The sequence below is a fragment of the Talpa europaea genome, assembly GCF_964194135.1.
Source record: "Talpa europaea genome assembly, chromosome: 1".
NCBI classification, from domain to species: domain Eukaryota; kingdom Metazoa; phylum Chordata; class Mammalia; order Eulipotyphla; family Talpidae; genus Talpa; species Talpa europaea.
This window is the reverse complement of record NC_140073.1, coordinates 102,237,236-102,260,574: the sequence shown is the minus strand read 5'-3', so window position 1 is coordinate 102,260,574 and position 23,339 is coordinate 102,237,236. Positions and strand designations below refer to the sequence as shown.

The following is a 23,339-nucleotide window of genomic DNA, read 5'->3' as shown; positions in this document are numbered from 1 at the left end:
AGACCCCAGTAACTAAGTCAGAATTTCTCATCTGAACTGCTGAGTAGAACCCTGAAATACTTTAAAAATCTTTCTGGTTTCCTAAGCAAGATGAATCAGAATCTTTTGGGGAGATCCAAGATATCAAAGCTCCCCAGTTGACTCTGACCTCGCACTAGAATGGAGAAACCTTGAAATTGTGTTTCAGTTGCCTCATTTTACATGTATAGAAACTGAGGCCCAGAGAGATAACTGTCCCATCTAATTGCTTTCTGGGCCAAATATGGCTTGCATTCATCTTTTCTTCAAATGTTTGGTGCTGTATTAAAAACTGGGGAAAGTCACTTTGACAGTAATCACTATTATTGTGATCCACATTTAATGGAATTTTCTGGATTAATCTAAAGGGCAATAAAATTAAAGCTAAAGATTGTGATGAAGAGGTTTAGAAATAATTCTGCCCCAAACTTTAAAACAGGAATAGGTATCAAAATAAATATCTCATGATGTTAGCGAAACACAAAGATGAGAAAAATATTATAGCAATATTGTAAGGGCAGGAACGGGCACAGTGCAGGTTTTCTGATCCCATGCAGACCGGGTAAAGGAGGAGTCAGAGTCCTCAGTAGTTTTGCAGGTTTTTTATTTGGGGTTCACCAGGCATATGGCAGGCAGGGGCGCTGGCTGGGGGGGGGGCTGGGAGGCCTGCTAGCCTCCCAGCCCCCAGCAAGTCCTCACTCTATCTGGGCTCTCTAGCGCTTGTTCTGCTGCTTCTTGGCTTCTGCTTCGACTTCTGCTGCTGCTGCTGCTGCTGCTGCTGCTGCTGCTGCTGCTGCTGCTGCTGCTGCTGCTGCTGCTGCTGCTGCTGCTGCTGGCGTCCCCGTGACGCCGCCCTTCAAAAGCACAGTCTTAACTCAGCTGAATCCCATCTACCTATGCTCACACCCTATTCCAGGTGCCCGCCATCAGGCGTGCATTCAGGACAAGGATCCATCATCTATCCTGATGGCGGAAGGGCAGAAAACCCTGATATTTTCTTTACCCTACAAATATATATTGCAAATATTAAAGAAGTAAGAATATAAATATACAATAACAAATTACTTCATGATAATAATAGAGAAGAATGTGGAGTCAGATATGATATGAATTGAAAAGAAATGGCTGATACAAATGGACACAATGTGGCTAGCGATTACAGACACTCCTTATTCAGAATGACTGAGGTAAAACATTTATTTCTTAAACATCAGGCTTAAATAGCTCAGTGGCTAAAAAAAAAAGTGCGTATTTAAAAGGGTACATGACCCAAAGATTTTTTCTCCCTAGATTCTAGAGTTGCTACAAGTTGTATTGTTTTCTTTAATGTTTGAATACAGACTTTTGTTTATATATATGTATATATGCTTAATTGCTCAATTTTTCAAAAGACTAGTTCCTTTTTAAACTTATTTACTAGATGTTTGATCTTCTTTAAATCTACTTTTTTCTTTAAACAGATTAATACTGAAGACAATAATCATGGAAATGAATCAGCTGCCAGAGAGCTACTGAGAAGGATCGTGCAGAAAGAAAACTGGTTTTCTACTTTTCTCACAGTTCTGAGGGAAACAGAAAACTACAAAGTTGTGGAAGAGTTAACAGGCACAAACTGCTCTGAAAGCAGTACAGGTAATTCTGATTTCGCTAACAAGAATGTGTGCATTGTTCTTGGTAATTGAGAGTTTAATGAGGCTAGAGATACAATGCCAAAAGCTAAGATACTTAGAACGAACATTTCAAAGCTGAAAGGGGTCTGAGAGAGCACCTATTTTATCTCCTATATAAATGAGGAAAAGAATGTGCCAAAGACCACAAAACTCAGCAAACTGGGCTAGACTCCTAGTTGAGTCCTAGTTAGCAGTTCACTCCTACTTAACACTCTTTCCTCTACCCATACCTATTTAAGAAACAAGGTGATAGCCAGAAATTTTTATCAAGATCATTTTAATTTTGAATAGAGACAAATTCATTGAAAGAAATTGATAACAAATGATTTAAATGAATTATACTCATTTTAGCTTATTTTACTTCTATTCATGCAATCCATTCAGTCATTTGGTTAACATTTAATGAGTGCCAGTGATGTGCCAGACACTGTTCTAGGCGCTAGGAAATTTTGGCTTCAGTGTATCTATATTAGAAATGACTGACTCTTGAATTTCAAAAGACCTCATCTTATCCCTCATTCAAATTAGTGGCACCTGCCCATTTTACTGTTGCAGTGACTTACTTGTTTAGGAGAGAGTTTAGAAGATCTGCTCCAAGTTCCTTACATGAACCACATACCTGGCAATATTTCTTGCTAAGATGTTTTGAATTCTACTTTACACAGTGCCTTTTCAGAAATTTGAGATTTATCAAATTATAATTCTTTGAACAAAAGAAATCCATGAAGTGCATATATAATAAATATCATGCAATACTGTATTGTAACCCATCTCATCACATACACCCATCGCATACACCCAACTATATGCTGTACTTTGTATTGCGACTAGGTCTTCCAGTATCTGTTTCCAAACAGATTTGGGACTAGTTTATCCAAACTCTCTCGGTCCACACAGTTACTGTCTGGCCAAGGTCAAGTACTTTATAAAGGAGTGAAAGATCTTGTGAAAAGGGAGAAAAATGCTTAACCATCCATTGCCCTTTTCTCTCTTCCTGGTCCCAGGTAGGGTCCTTTCACAGTTGGGGATCTCCCTCTTTAGACCATAGTGAGATAGACTCAGATACATGAATTCATATGAGGGCAGAGAGTGGAGCAGATGTGGGTCTCTAAGCTTCTTTTGAGGGCTGAAGGGGAAATGCCAGTCCCTGTGTGGGACCAGCATTCTTATACTCTCCTACCACCTCTCTCTGCCATCCATTATGTTGCTCCTGCCCAACTTATACTAAGGAAGTAGGACTTTACTTTTCCTCAGAAAATCCAGTCAGGGTAGTCAGAGATGTAAGTATTGTTTGTAGAACAGAATACCTTATTATGAGAATCTAGAAATTTTCTGGCAGACCTTATGACAAGAACAAATTTAGTTGTGATTATACTTGTAGTTAGGAGCTACAATGAACTATATTATATCCCCAGAAAATTCATATGTTGAAGCTGTAACTCCCCTATGTGTCTGTACATGGCAGTTGAGTGTTGGGAGGTCATTCAGGTTAACTAACGTTGGAAGATGGGTCCTCATCTGATAAGACTGTGGCCTTACAAGGAGAGAAAGAACAATCTTTGTCACTTTCCACCATTTGAGGACAAAATAAGGTCACCTTCTGACACTTAAGAGTGAAGTTTTCACCAGATACCAAACCTGCTGACATTGTAAGAAAATAAATTTATGTTGCTTCTGCCACTCAGTGTGTGATAGTTTGTTAGGGTGGCCAAATTGACTAATACAGGAGCCTCAGGGCAGGATCCTGCACCTACTGCACGCTGCTGACTCCTTCACGTCCCTGGATGTGAGGCTTTGGCCAGGCACTCATGTGCTCTGTGCCTCAGTTCACTCCCCTTGAATGATAATATTGTTACCTAGAATGATTTTGAGAATTAAACAACTGAGTTAATTCCTTATATGAGAAGCACAAAATAGTCAATTATGATTATAAATCCCAGATGTACTTATCAGGTAGCTGTACACATTGTTAAGATGTCTGGCCAAAGACAAGGTCCAAAGTCACAAGTTTTCTTCAGGAAACTGTCCATGTACAGGATAAATGTTCCTCCTGTTTCCTCTGATGGTTAATCCAAAGCAATACTTTCAGACATCAGTCTTCTCTGACAGATTATAGCTTCAGAAGAACAAAAACTCTAGTTTTTCTCTGTAGCCCACAGAGGCCTTTAATAAAACACTCAATACATGTGTGGTTGAAGGAAGAATTGTTGGGAAAAATGGAGGGAAGGAGAAAAGAAAGATATAGAATATTTTATTGAATTGAAAAAAAAGACCTACAAAAATTCAGATTACTTGAATTTAGGCTGACATTAAAGCATATGCACATCTCATGTAGAACTCACAGCAAAGGAACAAAATGGCAAGAGCACAAGCTAAAGAAAAGCTACTAGCACATTTGCATTTCCATTAATTCAGCCTTAAATGTAATTTTGTATCACTGAATAACTGACTTGCTTCAGAAAAGTGATGGTCAGATAGGAAATCATCTTACTTTTCTTGTGATTAACATAATACTTACTATGTTGTCCTTTTAGAAGAAATTTAGCATATTACAAAAGAATTACCTACTGTGTTCATTGAAAATAAAAATACTGTGTCATAACGAAAAACATGTTACAAGCCTTTCAAAATGTCAAAGTACTGAAGTATATTCAGGCAAATCTCTACTAAGGACAAGATAACAATAACAGTTGTTTATATTGTGTAAAAATTTGCATTGTATTTAGAATTGTAAAGTGCACATAAGGAGAGGTAAACGTGTAACCCCCAAAACTATAATTTGAAAAATTACTATTTTCAAGTAAATATTAAGAATCCTCATTTCATTTTTAAAAATACTGAGAACAGTTATGTATAGTATAAAAACTTGCATTGCATTTTTGTTTATATTCATAGAGACTAAGAATTTATCCCCCGAAGATGGTCTAGAAGTCAAAGAGCAACCTGTTTTGGCCATAGATCAGCCAAGTCCAGAGGAAGAAAACCTGTACACGGAGCATAACTCATTGGAATCATCTCTTGCAAATTCTTCTATAGCTCTAGGTACTTGGGACAGATACACTTTACATTCTCTTATTACTACTTGCAGAAAAAGACAGTTGGTGCTTGATGACATGAAGGTCTGTTAAACAGGGAGAAAATTTGGGCTTTGGGATTTAGTGGGCATTTTTATTAAAGTAATATTTCTAGAGGAGATTATATTAAAATAATTCTCTCACTAAAAGTGTTTTTAGAACTGATACAATATCAATATGTTATGAATATGAACACATTGGTTCTGATATTGCTGTATAAGTTATCCATGGCTCTTGTAAGTATCATAAACATGCCTGATATTTCATGGCTTTGAAAGTGCTTTCAGTAACACTAATTAGTTTGAGTTGTCAAAGTAAAAGTTCTGAAAATTAAATACTGTAAGGTCATTCCCCTTTACCCTATTTTACAGACTGGAGTGTCTCAGAGAGGTACTGCTGAGTTATAAATTAAATCATAAGCTGTAGAAAGGACTATGAGAGGTGATGTGAAAGGTTCGAGACTGAGGTTGACTTGAACTCTAGTAACTAGTTGGTGTGAGTACTAGGTACCACCATGTCTACCATTTTGACATGAGATAATGAAAAGTTATTTATCCTAATTCTCCCATAATAGGAGATTCTTTCCCCTCCTCTTCCTCTGCAAATGGTCACATTCTGTTTTCACAGGAAATCTTTTGGGTGTTATTGAATGTTTAACAAGTAATCCTTCAGGGGAAAAGAAAAAAGTCCTGATTTATTGCATTTTCCAATCTCCACAGTGTAAATACTCCCAGTAAAACTGATATCACACTATTAATATAATGTCACTGAACACAGAATTAGGGAAGAGATGCACAGTAACTCACCATTAAACAGCATTTCCACCCTGCAGATCAACCAATATAAATAAAGCCTCATCATATATAAGAGCAAAATCTAGTAAAATGATTAGGAAGTGATGGTTTTTAAGTATTCCTTACCTTTATTTTGCTATAATTTATTGAACTTTTAGTTAACATGATTTGATTATTTTAGTGAATGTGTTTAACAACTGCCAAAAATTTAACAGTTGGTTCTTGTGGGCCAATATAAGCTGACTTTAGCAGACCACTGCAAAGTTTACTACTTTCTACATTGCATTGCAAGAAACTTGGGAAGTATAGAAATGTACAAGAAAAAGTCACCAGACTCTCATCATCTAGATATATTACTCTTAACATTTGGGTGTCTCTCTTTCTGGTCTTTTTACATACCTGGTTATAATAGAATATCTCTTATGTTTATTAGATATTCTTCTACTGCATGGTTTTTCATGATTGAGTAATAGTTCCTTTCTTTGGATGCATTATAATTAATTAGTCAAACATTTATGATATCTGCAACTTTTATGAATAATGAAAATTCACTATATTCTATTATTTGTGAGATACATGACTTGGTGAATTACGCTATAATGCCTCCCTTTGTATTTTGTCTCAGAAAAAGATAGGATGTAATTGGAATTTCTAGGTCAAATGACTTCTACAATTTTAAGACATTTGAAGCAATGTCCATTTTCACTCCAGGAACTTGTATCAATTTATGTGTCCTAAAACTGTATAGGACAGTGTCTATTGTCCCAAAGTCTCTAATGCACAAGTGGATCATATTGTTTTCACACTTTACCAATTTGCTATTTTGTTGCTTCAATTTAAACTTTTTGATTTCTAAGAAAAACATTTTTACAAGTTCTTGTTGTTGTTACTAATGACTTAGCAATTTTTGAGTTAGGTTATTTTTAGTCTTTTGACTGGTTTTGTCATTTTTTATCGTCTATTTGTTTTAGCCAGGCTTAAAGTATTTGTTTTTCTTAATTAAATGCTTCTGAAGCTTTAATGTGCTTACAGCTGGAGAAGCTGTTGAAATGTAGATTTTGATTTCTAAGTTTTGTGGGGGGTCCCACCTTTCGTAATAATGGCCTCAGGGGAAAGAGGAATTTTTTTTCCCTCTTGGGGTCTGTTCACTACTTTCATTTCAATGTTTTTCAAACTCTTGTCACATGCTAGGCATTTGCTGTTCAACACTGTACATGTAATGGGGGGTAACCTGGGGGGAGGCGACATAACAGAAGTAGCTTCTTCCCCCACATAACTTTCAAGTAATGAGTGTGTCAACCAAATAGCAGTCACTCTTTAGCTGCCCAGTAAGTGCTACGTAACAGCAATGTAGTAAGTGGTATGACCGTGTGTGTGTGTGTATGTGTGTATGTGTGTGTGTCTGTGTGTGTCTGTGTGTGTGTGTGTGAGTGAGTGCACATGTGTACAGAAAGCTGCTCAGCCAGCTGAGAACACATGGAATTGACAGACTACCCACCTTCCAGTCTGTGAGATTTCTGTGCTGTTGACTTCTGTGGATTTGGGAGCAGGTTAGTCCAATCCATTCTGGCCCTCTCCAGAGAAATAATAAAAGGGAACTTATTTAGGAAAATGCAGTGCCTTTGCCTTAGACCTTAGACATCATTGCTGATAGATGCTCTGGGTTGCACCAAGGGCCTGTCCACTTTCTCATTGCTTTTCCAAACCAAGAATTATGAGTATAACTAACTTATAAAGTGCTATTAGTCCAAAGATATTATTGGAGTTGTTATGATTGAAGTTTTTGCTGCAAAATTTAAAATGTAGAAGTATTTTGAGTATGTTGGCATTCTGTGACAGAATGATCAAAATACGTGTGGAGGCATTCCATTGTCTTTAATATGCTTTCACATAATTCTCTTTTGTATCTCTTATTGATATTGATAGTGTATAATGTATATTTTGAATTCTAATATATTGGATAAAGATTTCAAATACAGTTTTAAATGCAGTTACAAAGTGGCATAGAAAGAAACTTGCTACTTAAATTGCACATATTCTATATGTAGGAATTTTCACATGCAGAAAGAAAAACTGACTCAAATTATTTCTAATTTTAAATGAATTCTCTAATTTCTATTTCTGAAAGAGATTCTAAAATTTATTTTTCAGTGCATAATAGTCTTGGTATCAACAAATGTTAATTATTTATAGTTTGAATTCAAATATTTATTTGTTTTGTAGCCCTTTTTATTTCTCAATTTAACTGGTGGATAAGACACACTAGCAGTAGTAAGAGCTGCTCACCTTAAACAACAATTTTAATCACATCTCTCCTTTACCCTAGGGGTTATGTATCAGAATTCTCTAGTGGATATTTCTGGAGAATGATTTCATGATGTCTTCACCTTGGGGGCTGATATTTCTTCTTTATTCCTCCTCCCAATTGCTTCTCATTAAAAAGTGGTTACCAGATTATTAGTAGAAGGATTTTATGGTGGATATTACAGTTCTGCTTTCTGAAGGCACTGGAGAGCTTTTCACAGGAAAGTATTGGGAAACTTCGTGTTTCTCTAACTCAAACTTCCTTAGAAAACAATAGCGGGACAAAAAGCCCTCATTTTCTTCTATTAAAAGTAATTTAATTATAGAAAATATTCAGTTATCTAGAATTTTAGTTTTATAGAATTGGTCATATAGTCATTTTTAGTTTCTACTATTTTGTCACATGTGAGCTATTATTTTACATCAAAATATTTATTATACTATTTTAGGGATTGATGAATTATAACAATATAAAATTAAATAAAATAGTAAAGCTAAATAAAATTTATTGTATTTCGAATAAACTTACTTTGACTCAGGGTTCCACATAAATTCCCAGTTTCGCTTGTGTTTTCTCTCTCCCTTGTGTAACTAGAGCATGCCGATACCCCATATTGACCACCAGAGGGCGCCTTTACATTTAGAAAGAGAATGTTATTTCACTGTTCCCGAGTGGAAGATTATAATATGACAGTTTAAGACTGTGCCATGTGTGACTGTACAGTGCGCATGACTGTGAATGCATGTGTATATTTTGATTTATATATTCGTTCACGTGAAGATTTTAAAATTCCACCCCAGCTAATGAGCTTACCAACCTGCTTGTTTTCAGACTTTAATACCTTCTTTTTCATATTCCCCCATATGTTCCACTCCTTAGGTTTATCCGGTGACATTATGCTTTGGAATATATTGTGGATATATTTTGCATAGATCATGTTCTGTAGGAGGGGTTTAAAAATTGACCTTTATAAAACAGCCTCCTTCTCCCTGGCCCAATCTGTTATAGCACTTTTTTGTTGTTGTTTTGTTTTGCCTTTTTATAGACCAAAGTCCAATCTTAGATTTGGTCTATACTAATTTCTGTAAAAATGTCACAAAATTTATCCTTGCACTTGAAACCCAGAATAATGCTGTATAGCACTAACCTCTAGAAATCAAAAGATTTTTTAGAATCTCTAGAAATAAATCCCATAGAGCATTTGCGAACTTAATGGAAAGATAACTGTAACAGCAGTATCAGATAAGATTGGGCAGGATCACCCATACAATTACAGGATTGGTTTGAATTAAGACTGCTCTCCTGTACTTTGGTATCTTTCCAAATTTCGTTACATTAACTACAACTGAGGCAGTGCAAAAGGCAGATATTAATTAGAACAGAGAGAGGGATATGTGGCCAATGTTGCTGTTTGTTAAAGGAGGATATAGCCTTGTAATTTTATTGAAAACCTGCCAGGAGCCATAGAGTCAGTTTTATGACTGAGGAGATAATAGTATGAGGAGATAAGTTACCATTTTTTATCCAAGAATGAGGACATAGAATTTTGATGGAATGAAATCTCCCTAATGTGTAATTAATACATGCTGGATATCGTGTCATGACTTCCCTTTCTGCTGCCAACCTAGAGCTTTTTAGCAGAGTTTTAACAAAGGTTTTTATTTGAATTTGAATTGGATATTAGACCTTACAATCTCTATTTTGGCATGTGAATGAAGACCAGAAGCCAGGAGTAAGTCACATCAGGCACCAAGCACTGAGGTTTTTCCTTCCCCTCCAAAGTTTATAAAACAGTTCGAGTAAACAAGGTACATGCTCTTAAAGAGAGGCTCTGAGTTATCTTCAGCAGATCAGAAAATATTAAAGGAGGAGGAGAGGACTTGTGAAAGAAGGAAAACTGAGAGAAAGTTTACCAGAGGAGAAGTGAGCCATGTCGTCTGAGGCTCAAGGGCCTGCGCTGGAGTGAACACGTGGGCAGGTGACATTCCAGGCTATGTGACGTCATGAGCAAAAATTCTGCTATCGGAAAGCTCAAAATGTGTTTAGGGTGGAGAGTGTTGATAATGGAGGGGAGGCGGGTAAATAGATAATCGCTGTACCTCCCATTCACTTTTGCTGTGCATCTAACACTGCTCTAAAAGAAAAAGTCCAAAATTAATCCAGCTAACAATAAGCCCTCAAAATCCAACTATAGTAATTTTAGCAAAATTTTATCCAAAAATATAAGTAGGGGAAGAGTTTGATTTGAGGGGATCATTTGCAGAGGAAGGTAATAGTAAAGAAGACTTTTGATATCAGGGAGAGTTAATGGGTTCTACAAATGTTTTTCCTGAGGCCAAAAAATACTCTTAAAAGTTTGTCATATGTTGCTTAGAAAATTGTGACATAGTGGCACAATGCAGGTGTGATCATTACAGATGAGACTGGTAGAAGGGCACTTAGGAAGTGATGGGGACCTGGAACTAGATCATAGTGACCTACCAGAATCGAGTGTGTCACCTCTGCAGCTCCACTTGGTGACATCACGCTGGTAAACTCATGCTTGAAATCAACTTTAGTGGGAATATTTACATCCTGGAGGCTGCAAAGAACTTTTGAGTCATGTTTCTTTTTTTTTTCTGCCAGAGTCAATTCTTTAACCAATTTCCAAGAAACCCTTAACTGTATCTCTTCCCATGCTTTCCTCACACCTGATTAAATCTACTTAACTTGCATAGTTCTTTCTGAAGGGTGCCTACCAGCCAAATAAATTTCCTATTCATTTTCTTCTATATTGCCATTCCTAAACTTTGTGATTGTCAAGAGTTAACCGCACCCTGCCCCCACACCCCCATGTGGCTTATCATTCCTAGCTGATTCCACTCTTAAACTTTTTGCCTCTGCTAATGGCTGGCAATGAATGAATGGGTCATACTGCTGGATATGGTTATCCTCACAATCCTTGAATAACTACCTTTCAATATTGAAGCCCACGTGCAAAGCCTCAACATTCTTGCATGCAACTCCAATTTAAATCTGCCTGAAACATTTCTGTGATATAAATTCTGTAAACAGCCATAGAGGTGCTCCATGGACAGCCATGTAGGTCTGTGGCTCTAGCAGAGTTTTTGTGTTTTTTTTTTTTTTCCCCTCTTTGGGGAACTCATTTCCTCGAAGCTTGGATCCAGGAGAGAATATGCAAGGTGGGTGGAGGTGGCTTCTCTCCATTCTGCAGGAACACATGTTCCCTGGCACAGAGAGCAAAATCTGACAGACCAAAATGTGAGTGTGTGTGTCTGTGTGTGTGCACGCATGTGCCACACACACACAAATTCATATACATAGAGCTGAAAATGAAAGTCATCTAATTCCTCTCAAAAATATTAAGTGATTTCAAAAGAAAAGGAAGTAAATATTGTTAGTAGTATGAAAATAAGCACACTTGAGAACTTATACTCTTTGTAAGTGCCCATAGGTGCACATGCAATTGAAACTTTAAGGGTAGTTTTGACATTCCAGGCTGGGGTGGGGGGGGATCATGAAATTAGATGGGAGGTGGGAATAGCTAAGGGGGCGAAGCTAAAATGCATCAGGTGTCAGAAGTAGAATAAGCATAAAATTACCAAGACATATGAAATTTGTTGGAAGACCTTGTAAGCACTCCCTCAACAAAACAGCATCTGTGGGTGCCCTTCTTTTTCCACATGCAGAGGCCCCAGCCCTTTGCACTGCTCCCTGCTATGATCCACAGAACATTTTGGAAAGAGAAGGCAGGACTGCCTAAGGCAAGGGGTAAGAAAGGAGAAGTATTCTGTGGCCTAGAGATGGGTCTGGGCTGAAAATGGGAGGGAGACTACTTTGCAGAAATAGAAATAAGAACCAATTGTATCTTACCTAATCAATCTTAGGTCTTGGGTTAAATAAATGATACTTATAAACTAAGAGTTATAACATTTTCCAGCAGAGGGCATACTTTACATTGGAATAGATCTAAAAAGGCCTTAAACTAAGAGGGTTTTTTGGTTTTGTTTTTTTTTTGAAAAAAAAAATTAACTTCAGTATTTCTGGTTTCTAGATAAACAATTTTTAAGTGTTTAAGGCCCAAAAGATGTTAAATATGAAATTCCTTGGGTTCTAGTTAATATCTCTAACTTATTAGTAAAATATTCAAGATGGGATTGCAAAATGAGGCGATTTTTCCCATGACATATGGAATGGTCTTAGACACTATCATTGTAAGCAAATAAGCAAAGCTGTTCTTTTTTGTGTTCTTTACAAATAGTTCTTACAGAAAATTCTACTTTTAAGTGGATGATTACAGTTTTCCTTCATTCCAAATGAGTTTGAGATGAATAACTGCTTTTCTTTAACAGTTAGGAATCACCAGCATTTTTTAATCTGTTCTATAGCCAGCTTTGATATTTTTCCTAGAGGAAATGACACCTATAAAAAAGTTAACTCAACTTATTATATAATCTAACTCCAATATTCAAAGTCCTTTTAAGCAGCAACTTTATGAGAATTTAAGATTTATTTCTCTTCAAGACTCATTTTCCAGATCTTACAGAATCATTCTCACAATAACTGAGAAAGTAAAAATTGCTATCTATATTTAACGATTTTTTTAAAGCTGAAGGTACTTATTATCGGCGGACGTGTTCCCATCTGGATACCAGGTCTGTTTGACACCATAGGCTACAGTGAGTTCATGGGCACACCCAGTCCTCAGTTGACACTATTTTATCTTATATTTTAAAATCATAGACACATGACTTTACTCCTTAGGACATGAGTCCAGATTTACATACTGTGAAAAGTACAAAGAATGAAACAAGATAATTCTCTATAAATCAATCGCAGGAATTTTTGGTTTGAAAACTCAATAAGTTGGTTTAATATTTTGGCATCACATAAGAACTCTCTCAATCTGGCTTTGTGTGTGTGTGCATGTGTGTGCACACATGTGTATACATGCATGCACACACATGTGCACTGTGTACACGTGTGTACATGACGTAAAAAGTGAATGAGAGGTGAAATCTCTGGGAAAAACATTCTCAATATTATGGGAGATACAATATATTATCTTTTATTATTAGAGTTATTTCTTTTAGTACTCCCATATCTATGAAATTCAAAAAACATATCCAATGCATACGAATTTGCTGCCTAGGAAACAAAATTATTTCTGTGTTTAGAAACTGTAGATTTATATATCCTTAAAATGACAACGAAATAGATCTCTATATATTTACTTTCATTTTCATAATGAGCTCTAGCAAAATTATTGTAATTAATTTTATTCCACAAGATAGAAATGTTCCTCTTTTATTGGTGTGTAGAGAAAGGTTTAAAATAAGTGTGGGTGTTTAAAGTAAATGAAAGTTGGGGAAATTAGAAGTGTTAGCAAAATAAAATAATCTATTCTTTCTTGGAAAGATAAGCTGTTTTCAAGATTGATAGACTGCTTGCCATTATAATGAAAACGTCTATATGCTTTTTAAAAACTCAAGTTTGATTTCACTTAATACTGTAGATACAGGATTGCTTGCTTGTTTACAGAGCTTCATACAGATTATCAGCCACCTTTGCTGTCAGGTAGTAAACATTTGAATATTGGGCTTGGGTTTGAAAAACAGTGATTCCCAATTCTGCCCCATTCTAGCTGTGTGACCTGAATAGATCGTTTAACCCCTCTGAACCTTGGTTTCTATACTGCAAAACGGAGGGGATAATGTGTATCTACCACATAGGATGCTGAGAGTTTGGAAAGTAATTTAGGTTACATTTGTGAAAACACTGAGCTCAGTGTCATCCTAACGCATTGCAGATTTGTTTGTAATATCAAAATAAACTAGATAATAGACTTAAATAATATCCTATTTTTGATAGCAACTTTCTTTAATATTCATAAATTACTCATATACGTTGTGTTAAATAGCTTCCCCAGACTTTATGTATGTCAGAACAAAACTTGCAGAAAATCTTGACTTTACATCCACAAGGTAGGTTTAAGATTATGGTTAACTGTTAGTGATTAGAAAATGAAATGAAAATCAAATATAGTTTCTATGTCTATTACACTTAGTGGGCAACTTAAAGAATACAGGGTGGATTTTTAGATTATATTTGTTGGTATTTTTCATTTTTTTTGATATTGTCTTTCATCCTCAAAACCACATTTAAAACAACAAATGAAAATTACATCTAAATTTGTTTCTTTGCCTCAAAATTTTGGCCTATATTTCTAAATCTAGAATTATCCCTGCAATGACATTTTCCACATCTCATTTTACACCTTGCCTTTTCCTTACAAATCATATTCTCTTTTCATCAGTACATCTGCCCAAAACGCTCTTCTACTTGACAGTTCTATCCCACACTCGCCTCTGAGCTCCTAACAAGCCATACCTCTGGGAATTGCAAAGTGCCATATTTAAAATCTCTCAGTGAGATATACAGGTTTTCCCGTGTGATCATAAGGGATTCCTCAAATTCTGAGTTTTAGAGCTAATCTACGACAACTGATAAGCACAGTATTTTCACATTAGCATATTTATGTTGTGCTAATATCCTTAAACAGTATGTATGTCCATTGAGAATTTTTCTACAAATTTCTTATCAGCTTTCTTTTAACTTTTAAGCAAGATGTCTTATGTGATGGGTATGACAATAATTCCATTATATTTCCCAAGTTAAATAGACTTATCCAAGTTGGAAGGGAGATGTCGTAGATGCCACAGATGCTCAATGGAAGACAAGTTGGCAATAAAAAGGAACATATTACTGATATAAACATGAACGAATCTTGAACATGTTATGCTAAGTTAAAGAAGCCAAACATGAAGGTTACACATCATATGAGTTCATTTATATGACTTTCTGGAAAAGGCAAAACTGTGGGGACAGAAAACAAATGAGTGACTTCCAGGAGATAGTAAGAGGACATTATCAACAAAAGGGCTTGAAAGGATTTTCGAGGTGATGGAAAAATCTCGAATGTGATGATGGTTACAAAACTGCATATATTTGTCAAATTCGTCTAACTACACTCAAGAAAAGTGATTTTTATAATATGTAACTTTAACCTCACTTAAAACATTTGAGTGGTTCAAGAATAAAAAATACTTTATAGTTTTGATAATTTTTAGGTTGTCTCTTTCCGGAGAAGTTTTGATTAATGCATATACATTTTTACCCATTTCTGTTCCCATCTTTAACTGTATGACATTCAGGCTAGTTTTAAATAGCTAAAAGCTACTTTAATGTCATTTATTCAGTATTTTGGGGAGCTGTGGCATGAAATAATACTTATCTAGCAATATTATAAATATTATGAGATATTATGAATTGTATGAAGAGTATTATTAAGTAAAACTCTTAACCTGTGTGATATACCAACTACTTGGTTTTTATATCATTTTCTAATCACCAGCAATTAAGCAACAGTGCTATGAGATTATTGTATCTAATATTACTTTAATCCTGTGAGGTAAATTGTACTAACCCATTTTAAATGAGAGGAAATTAGGCTCAGTGCAACATCAAGGACAAATTTTACAAGTCCTTCTGATGCCAAAGTCAACAATTTAAACCCCATTTCACTTATTTTTCCCAGGTCAGTAGTAGTTCCAATTCTTATGGATGGGTATGTAAGTCCACAGAAATAAACTGTAAGGAATTCTTCTCTTGAGGTAGAGGTTTTCAAAAGGAATTAATACAATAAACAGAAAATCAGGATATGTAAGTTAGGGCATGCCCTTGTCATTCATATTAGCCATTAAGACTTTGATGGAAGTTTAGTTCAACATAGCAAAGGAAAAAAAAATTTCCAAACTCACAGAAGCTTCTAGTACAACTGCAATAGCAGACATTAATAATATTCTTTTTGAGCAAACTATTTTTTGAAATCTTAAAGTGATGTTATCCCTGAACGGCTGTTTTCATAACCAATTAGCAGATCATGTACTTTATTAATTCTTCATATTTCATTAATTACCCTCCACTTTTTGGGATAATAAGTCAACAGTTTATATATAATACTTTTTATTTAAGTGACTCTAACAAGCCTAAATCTTTCTGGATAAAATTTACCCATGGGGGAAGACAAAAGTCATAAATCCTTACAAATTTGCATTAGCTCTCATATTATACGTGTGGAACTTTAAGCAGGGATATGTTTTTGATTCACTCCCCAGCAGCTGCTCATCCGTAGTGGAGGTTTTAACTGTAGCTTGCCAGGAACTCTTACCTTTTATTCATAATTGTCTGGGTGTGCCTTCCCTACTTGCATTGAACTGTATGTACTGTGTGCTGTAGAGGTGTGCAGTTAAAATACGTTTATTCTCAGAAATATTTTTAAAATATTTAAAAATGTTTTCCTTTGCAGAATCAGACACAAGTTTGGCAGAAGGAAGTGTCAGCTGCTTAGATGAAAGTCTTGGACATAACAGCAACATGGGCAGTGATTCAGGCACCATGGGAAGTGAATCAGGTACTGCCTAACTGTTGTGTAAACCTTAAAAAGTGTGAAATAAGACGCCATATAGTGGAAAGCATGGGGGCTGTTCATACCCTCCCTAATGTATTTATGCAATTAAAGCAATTCTTTTCTACAGTTGAAGTAGTTTTGGAACTTTGCCATCCACTTTCTGTAAAAGTACAACTTACCAAAGTCAAGCGCTCTAATTTTGATCCAGTACATATCTTTGGGTCTGGCATATGCCATATTCTGTAGAATCATATCATCGATTTCATTTATAGGATCTGCTCAATTAATCTGACTGTATTTAAATTCTACATCCAATTTTCTACATTAATTCCCAAACTCTCCTTTTTTAAAATTAAAATATATTTTAGGTAAAAATTTAATGCCTTCCATGAATGTGACTGTAGATAACTACAGATAACAAGAGTCCCTTTTCAAATGAAAAACCAGAAATTATACATATAGTTAAGAGTTCCAATTTGTATAAATATCTCTGGCATAGGAGTAGAGTTTGCAAAATATTTTCATCACTATATGAGAACTTTACTAGGTATTTCCAAAATTGCTCTCCATATTATTTGTATACCCCACCAGCAGTAAGTGAGAGAGTGCCTCTTCCACACGTCAGCAGTATTTCATATTATCAGATTTCCTTACTTTTGTCAGATTGATCAATTCAAATCATTTCTTTCTGTTCTCTTTGTACATTTCCTTGACTACTGCTGAGCTAAAATGTTAACATATTTCAGGAATGGTTGATGAATCCTTGGATGTCTGTTGATGAATCCTTTCTACATTTATCTGTATGTTTGAAATATTTCATAATTAAAAGTCGTAAATGACACACAAAATAAATATTCCTCTGCAATGTGACCAGCTAAGCAGTTTTTAACTGACAGGTTAAGAAATAATTACCTTATTCTTTATTTATTCTGTGATTGAGTTTTAGAAAAACCTTAGAAAATGTCAGATTCTTCAACTTATCATGTAGTTTCCAAAGAATGTTAGAAATTAAGATCCACAGCATACCTAGAGGTGCAAAATAGTTTACATAAAGGTGGTCATTAGTCGTGAAATTTTCCAGGTTGGAAAATTATGCCTCTTTTATTTAAATGTCCCTTTTTCTCCTGAAGAAGTTGATTTGAAGAAACCCAATTCACCAAGTGTTAACTCTTAATTTTAATTTAAAAGGGATAATGTATTGTTCACTTAGTGTTTCTTAAGTTCTTGCCCTGTGCTTATTTCTGATGAATATGTTCATTTTTCTATGCTTATTATGTAATTGTTAAATTTGATAATTGACATGTCTATTAAATGCTGTTGATGCTATAACTCAATATATATTTTAGCTAATATTTAACATTTTTATGGATTATTTTAAGCTTCTGGATATTATCCTAAGTTTTGTTTGTCTAAGTAAGGGCTTTTCAACAGCATTCATTCACTAAATTCTTAATGGGTGTTCTGTGTGTGCTGGGCATTTGTTCTACTTAGAGCTGTTAGCAAATATAACTATTTACTGATTTTCAGTCCTCAATGTGGCATGAAAGACGTGATAAATCTGAATGCAACCTGCTTTTAAAAAGCAAACACATTTTCAAAGGCAAATCCATCTGAAGACAAACACATTTTCAGAGGGCATCCATTGAAGTTCGAGATGGGCTAGTGCTTAAGAACAAATAATTGTTTTGCATAGCAGGTAGTAAAATTCTGAAATTATAAAATTCTGAAATTCCTTTCTCTCAGGTGCCTGATGTAGGCTGAAACAGAATCAAAATTCAAATAAGGATATAGAGAGAGTGTGAATTGTTAAGCACATATTGAATCATCGAAAAACCTTACAATGTTTGGGATTATATTTTAACCTTTGAGGTTGACATGAAAGCAACTTTATTCCACATATTCTTTGCCCACTTTCAAAAACATCCATGATGAATCACCAGAATTATGGACATGACCCAGTGCCATACCATGAGGTTCTCTTGTGCAAGGATTATACCATAGTAAAACATATTTAGTGGTACTTTGAACTTTATTCTAATTACACCATGGAAGGCTTTTTGTTTTTCTGTTTCTCATTCTCAGAGAGATACACACTGCTTCTCACAAAGTGATGATATTTTTGGCAATACACATTGGCCTGATATGTATAAAGTGTTTCCTTACTATTTCGAGGTAATACCTATTAATATTTGTCCAGCTGGAATGGTGTATTTTTCCGTGGTTACATACTATAGGTAAAGGAATACTTTGTCGATTTCAAACACATGCAGTGACAGACCTTTTCTCTCCAAGAATAACTCAGCTGTCAAAATCAATGTGAGAATGAAATTTGCCACATGGTGTAGTTCCAATAAAATGTTATTATTTAAGCCCTATTTGATTTCATTTTTTGACCATTTATATGGTACAGTATAATTTTAAACTCTTCAATCAGTGTTTGTTGTAGGGGAAGGGCACAATGTTATTCAAAGCTTGTGCATATTTTAAATACCATTTTCATTATTGCATTTAATTGATTTTGCTTTTCAAAGAGAGCCAAAAAGAAACAAACAACAAACAAATAAAAACCCAAACATTTTTCTATAAAGGAAATTGGCTCCTGGCTCACTGACACCAGCCCAGTTCTCTCCTTCTGGTGACAGAGAACAGAAAATCTTCTTTCATTGCTTATGTGGATAAAATCTTCCATCTCTATGTCAGAGGATGTGATAAGGCAAGAATCAGGCTGAATATTTAGCACTCACCCAGTTCTTTTTCTTTGGATGCTGTTCTCACAATGATTCCAACTCTAAAATTTTTCCATATTCACTCTGTGCTTCTCTCTTAAACTTGGGGCTACCCATTATAACCTTATTCTAAAATAAGGAAAATTATGAACTCTCTGTCTACTTAGCTCAATATTTTGGGGCAGCAAGGTAGTACCCTAGACTTTGAAGCCACAAGGACAAGGTTTGTATTATTGGGAGTGCATTGTACGTAATAGACAGTAAATATTTACTGCAGAGTGAATTTGTGGTCTGTGATTGGTTAAGTAACAATAAAATGTCATAGTTTCAGTCCTAGAATTAAATTTTGAACATGATAGCCTGTTTAACATTCTAACTCCTCTTAAATTTATTAGTACAGCAAACAAGTAGTAACATGCATAAGTGATATTGATGTTCTACTCACTTCATTTGACTTAATTTTAGAATCCTGGGAAAGAAACTTAGAAATGGCTGTAAGTTTATCTTTTTAATGTTTTTACCCAGGGAAATAGTAGTAAGCATAAAAATACAAAAGCAGAGAATGGTTATTTTAAAAAAATAACATGCAACTATTTTGAAGGTAGCAGAACTTTATAATTTTTTTTAAATCTATGCAAAAATGTACCTAAGGTAAAATTAGACAAAGAGAATTTGTTAAGATCTTTTAACAAGTTTCCTAGATCAAATAATAATTTAACAAAAGTAAGCTCATAGGTCTTGGTGCTAAACTCAATTTATAATGCATTTTCCTTTGCTAATATTCAGACACACTTGGAAAAATTAAATGATAAATGCACATAATATAGATGGAATATTAGAATGTTGATCATTTTTATGAGTTAACTTAGCACAGAAGTAGTGGTAATTTAAAATGAATTTGAACCTAATGTAACTGAAGATGAATTATTATAATTGCAACAGAGTTCAAAACAGCACAGAAAGAAATCTTGTAAATACATATTTTTAAATGTTGGTGATCTTGAATGAATTTTCCTAAAATTCATAACAAATGAATCAGCAGATGACCCAGTGATAACTTAAATGGGTTGCATCTGTGTTTACTCAGCCATACTGAAGGCAAATTTCCTGTCACATTGGTAGATGACTCTTACTAAGTGGTATTTGGTGTGAATTTTCCTACCTGTCAGATAGTACTATCACAACAAGGTAAAACCCAGTTAAATAGAGTCATTCAGTTGCTGAAATGGAATCATCAGCAACTTTTTTGAAGTTAATGGGATTATGTTAGTTTAGTTTTATTGCAATCATTGATAAGAGAAAGAACACTTACCTCATGTGTAATGAAATACTGATAAGTGCTGTCATTTCATTTTTTTCTTGCGATTACTTAAAGCGCAAGATGGGTTTTTAAATTGATATAATATTTATTTTACTGCATTCCACATGATAAGTTATGAATTTTTAGATATATTCCCCTTGGCTAGTATAATAAATATAGTCACTTCTAGACAAAATATATTTAAGCCAAGATAGAATGATTTTTAAAGTACTTGAAATGAATGCATGTTAATATTCACTTTATCTGTATTTGTAGTTTAGAAATCTATGTTAATTGGAAATATTATATTGTGATTTGACTTTTAGGAAAATATTAATTCCCAGAGAGAGAGAGAGAGAGATAATGAAGTGATAAAGATCTCAATTCAAAACTATAAATGGCAAAATTAGACACAATGAAGTGAAAATCAACAAAATTGTTTTTCACTTACCAGTGAAAATCTACCAATTAAAGGCTAGCATGGGAGGAGATTTCACACTTCTCCCTAAATATTGCTTCTGCTTAATCTTGTTGCCTTACATATGGGTATTTGGTATTTGGTTGTCAGATAAAGTTTCTGCAAATGAAGGAGCATAGCATCAGCTACCCCTTTACTGAAATAAAAAGTAAAGGGAAGGCAGCTCATGTTCCAAGAATATCTGCCTGTGTCCTAAGCAAGCTTCTCTTTTTCATTTTTCATTTTTCCCTTTCAAAAGCCACAGCACAAACAACTGTGGTGATAGTTCACGGGTGCTGCAGTGCGGGAGACTTATGGGGACTACATCTGAGAGGAGAAATCAAATATTGTACAAAGATGAACAATGATATAAAAATTTAAAAATTAATTAAAAATAATAAAAAGAGCTCCAGCAGCAGTGACTCTCTGCTTACCTCTATCTCTTTTTTCTTTTCCCTAATGAACCTGTGCTTTCAAAGTGAAAAAGAAAAGTAAGGGGAATATAGAACAAGAAGGTGTAAAGATTTCTACTTTTCCAATTCCTTTCAATTGTGGGCAAAAGGGCCAAGAGAAAAGAGTGAGGCATAATGTTAACCAAAAAGCACAAAGTTTGATGCATGAGCTGCCATTTTTGTCCCACAGCCCTTTTTGAAATTTCCCCTTTGTTTTACCCCATTTATGAAAAGTCTCCCCCTCCCAGTGCTCCATCCTGTTCATTCAGGCCTCACCACCCCTTGCCCAGCCAAGTCAATGGTAAAACACCTAGGTTGTATTCCACGAATGCAAACAGACAGCAGGTACAGAAAATAGAAATGAATTGGTTTAGACCCCCATGAAGAGGAATTTAAAAGACAAGAGGCCAATATCCAATTTCAGGCTTCCTAGCTTTGATTATTTTCTTGACCCCTTCCTTATTTTTCTTTCTTTTAAATGCCTTCAGATGAAGAGAATAAAGTGGAAAGATCATCCCCTGAGCCAGAACTGCAGCTCAGGCCTTACCAAATGGAAGTTGCTCAACCAGCGTTGGAGGGGAAGAATATCATTATATGCCTCCCTACAGGTAGTGGGAAAACCAGAGTGGCTGTTTACATTGCCAAGGACCACTTGGACAAGAAGAAAAAAGCCTCTGAACCTGGGAAAGTTATAGTTCTTGTCAACAAGGTATTGAATGGGCAGTTAACCTTGTTTAGTTTTTGAAGCTTCTGTATAATAACTTTTGTAACAATGCATCGCACACATTAAGTTTAATTGGAAGTAATGTCAGCATAAATAATTTTACATCTTTGATTTTTCATTTATACTTGAGACCTAAGTTATTAGCCTTTAAAATAGAATGTTTCCCTAAAATCAGAATTTTAAATCAAATAGCTACAATTTATGTATAAAGAGTATATTTACTCAGATATTCTTTCAGGTTGATGGATACTAATTTATCATTGCATTTGATCTGGAAATATCACTGGAATCTAAGATCAAATATTGCCTTTTAGATTTTCTTTAACTGCTAGTTCTTAGTCAAAGGTGACAAGTTCTCTTTATCCAGTATGTGTGTGTGTGTGTGTGTGTGTGTATTGGTTTGAAGATAAAGAGAAAATATTTGACTGATTTATATCAAGTTTAGTAGATAAATATTTTAAGTATTTGTGTGTATGCACATACATAGTATATAATTAAAAAATTAAATGCAATTGAGATTTCTTTAATAATTAATATCTTGTGGTATTTGAAGACCATCTTCATAAACAGGTGTAAGTGTCCTTCAGTGTAAAACAACATCTAGTTATTTGAGGTTTATTCAGATAAATGGATTTATTAAATGATACATTTGTAAATGGGAGGTTACTAATCTTCATCAATTCATGGAGTAAAATTGAGTATACTTTTCATCACCAGACAGTCTTTTTCCCTGTTTCTTATTGTAATTATTTCCTCATTTATTCCTTTACAGGAATTGTAGTAATAGACTATACAATTCTTATATTTCTTGGATTTCTATTATGCCAAAATTTTTAGTTACAAGTTACTTCTCAGTTCATCTTAAAGAAATATAGTCAGAATATTTGACCTGAATATTTTCAATCATGCATTCAAATGCACTCTATATGTATCTATAAAGTCTAAAGACCTTCTCCTATATACTTGAATGCCACTATTAGAACATCAGTTTCTTTTGCATAATGGTGATACATTTGAATTTCTGTAACTTTTCATATATTCCCTGTATTAAGGTTTTTACCTTCTGGAATAAAAGGAATGTAGGCTTGAATGCTCTTTCCACCTTTAGTTTGACCTCAGACAAGTATCATTTATTTTGAGTGTATAAAATAATACTATTCTCTATAGTTGTTCTGTAGTAAACTGGATATTTATCTACCGCCTACGGATGATTCATTAAATATTAGTCCTTTTGCCCATTCCTCTTCCTCACCTTTCAAATTAAATGAAAGGGAATTCCTTAATCAGTGCCAGGTCCAAAAAAAGAAGTTAACTAATTCAAAACCACTTAAGCATAACATTTAAGCAGT

The 23,339-nt window shown here is 34.7% G+C and overlaps 1 protein-coding gene across 1 annotated transcript in view; it reads left to right on the top strand.

Moving 5' to 3' along the window:
- The window catches only part of IFIH1 (interferon induced with helicase C domain 1), a gene marked incomplete at both ends in the record, with an annotated part of 49,035 nt that overhangs the window by 5,571 nt on the left and 20,125 nt on the right, over positions 1-23,339 (top strand). The window contains 4 exons of the mRNA XM_084257328.1: positions 1,479-1,650; positions 4,584-4,730; positions 16,230-16,334; positions 21,755-21,975. Of these exons, the coding sequence (XP_084113454.1) occupies positions 1,479-1,650; positions 4,584-4,730; positions 16,230-16,334; positions 21,755-21,975 (645 nt within the window). The remainder of the gene's footprint in view (positions 1-1,478; positions 1,651-4,583; positions 4,731-16,229; positions 16,335-21,754; positions 21,976-23,339) is intronic.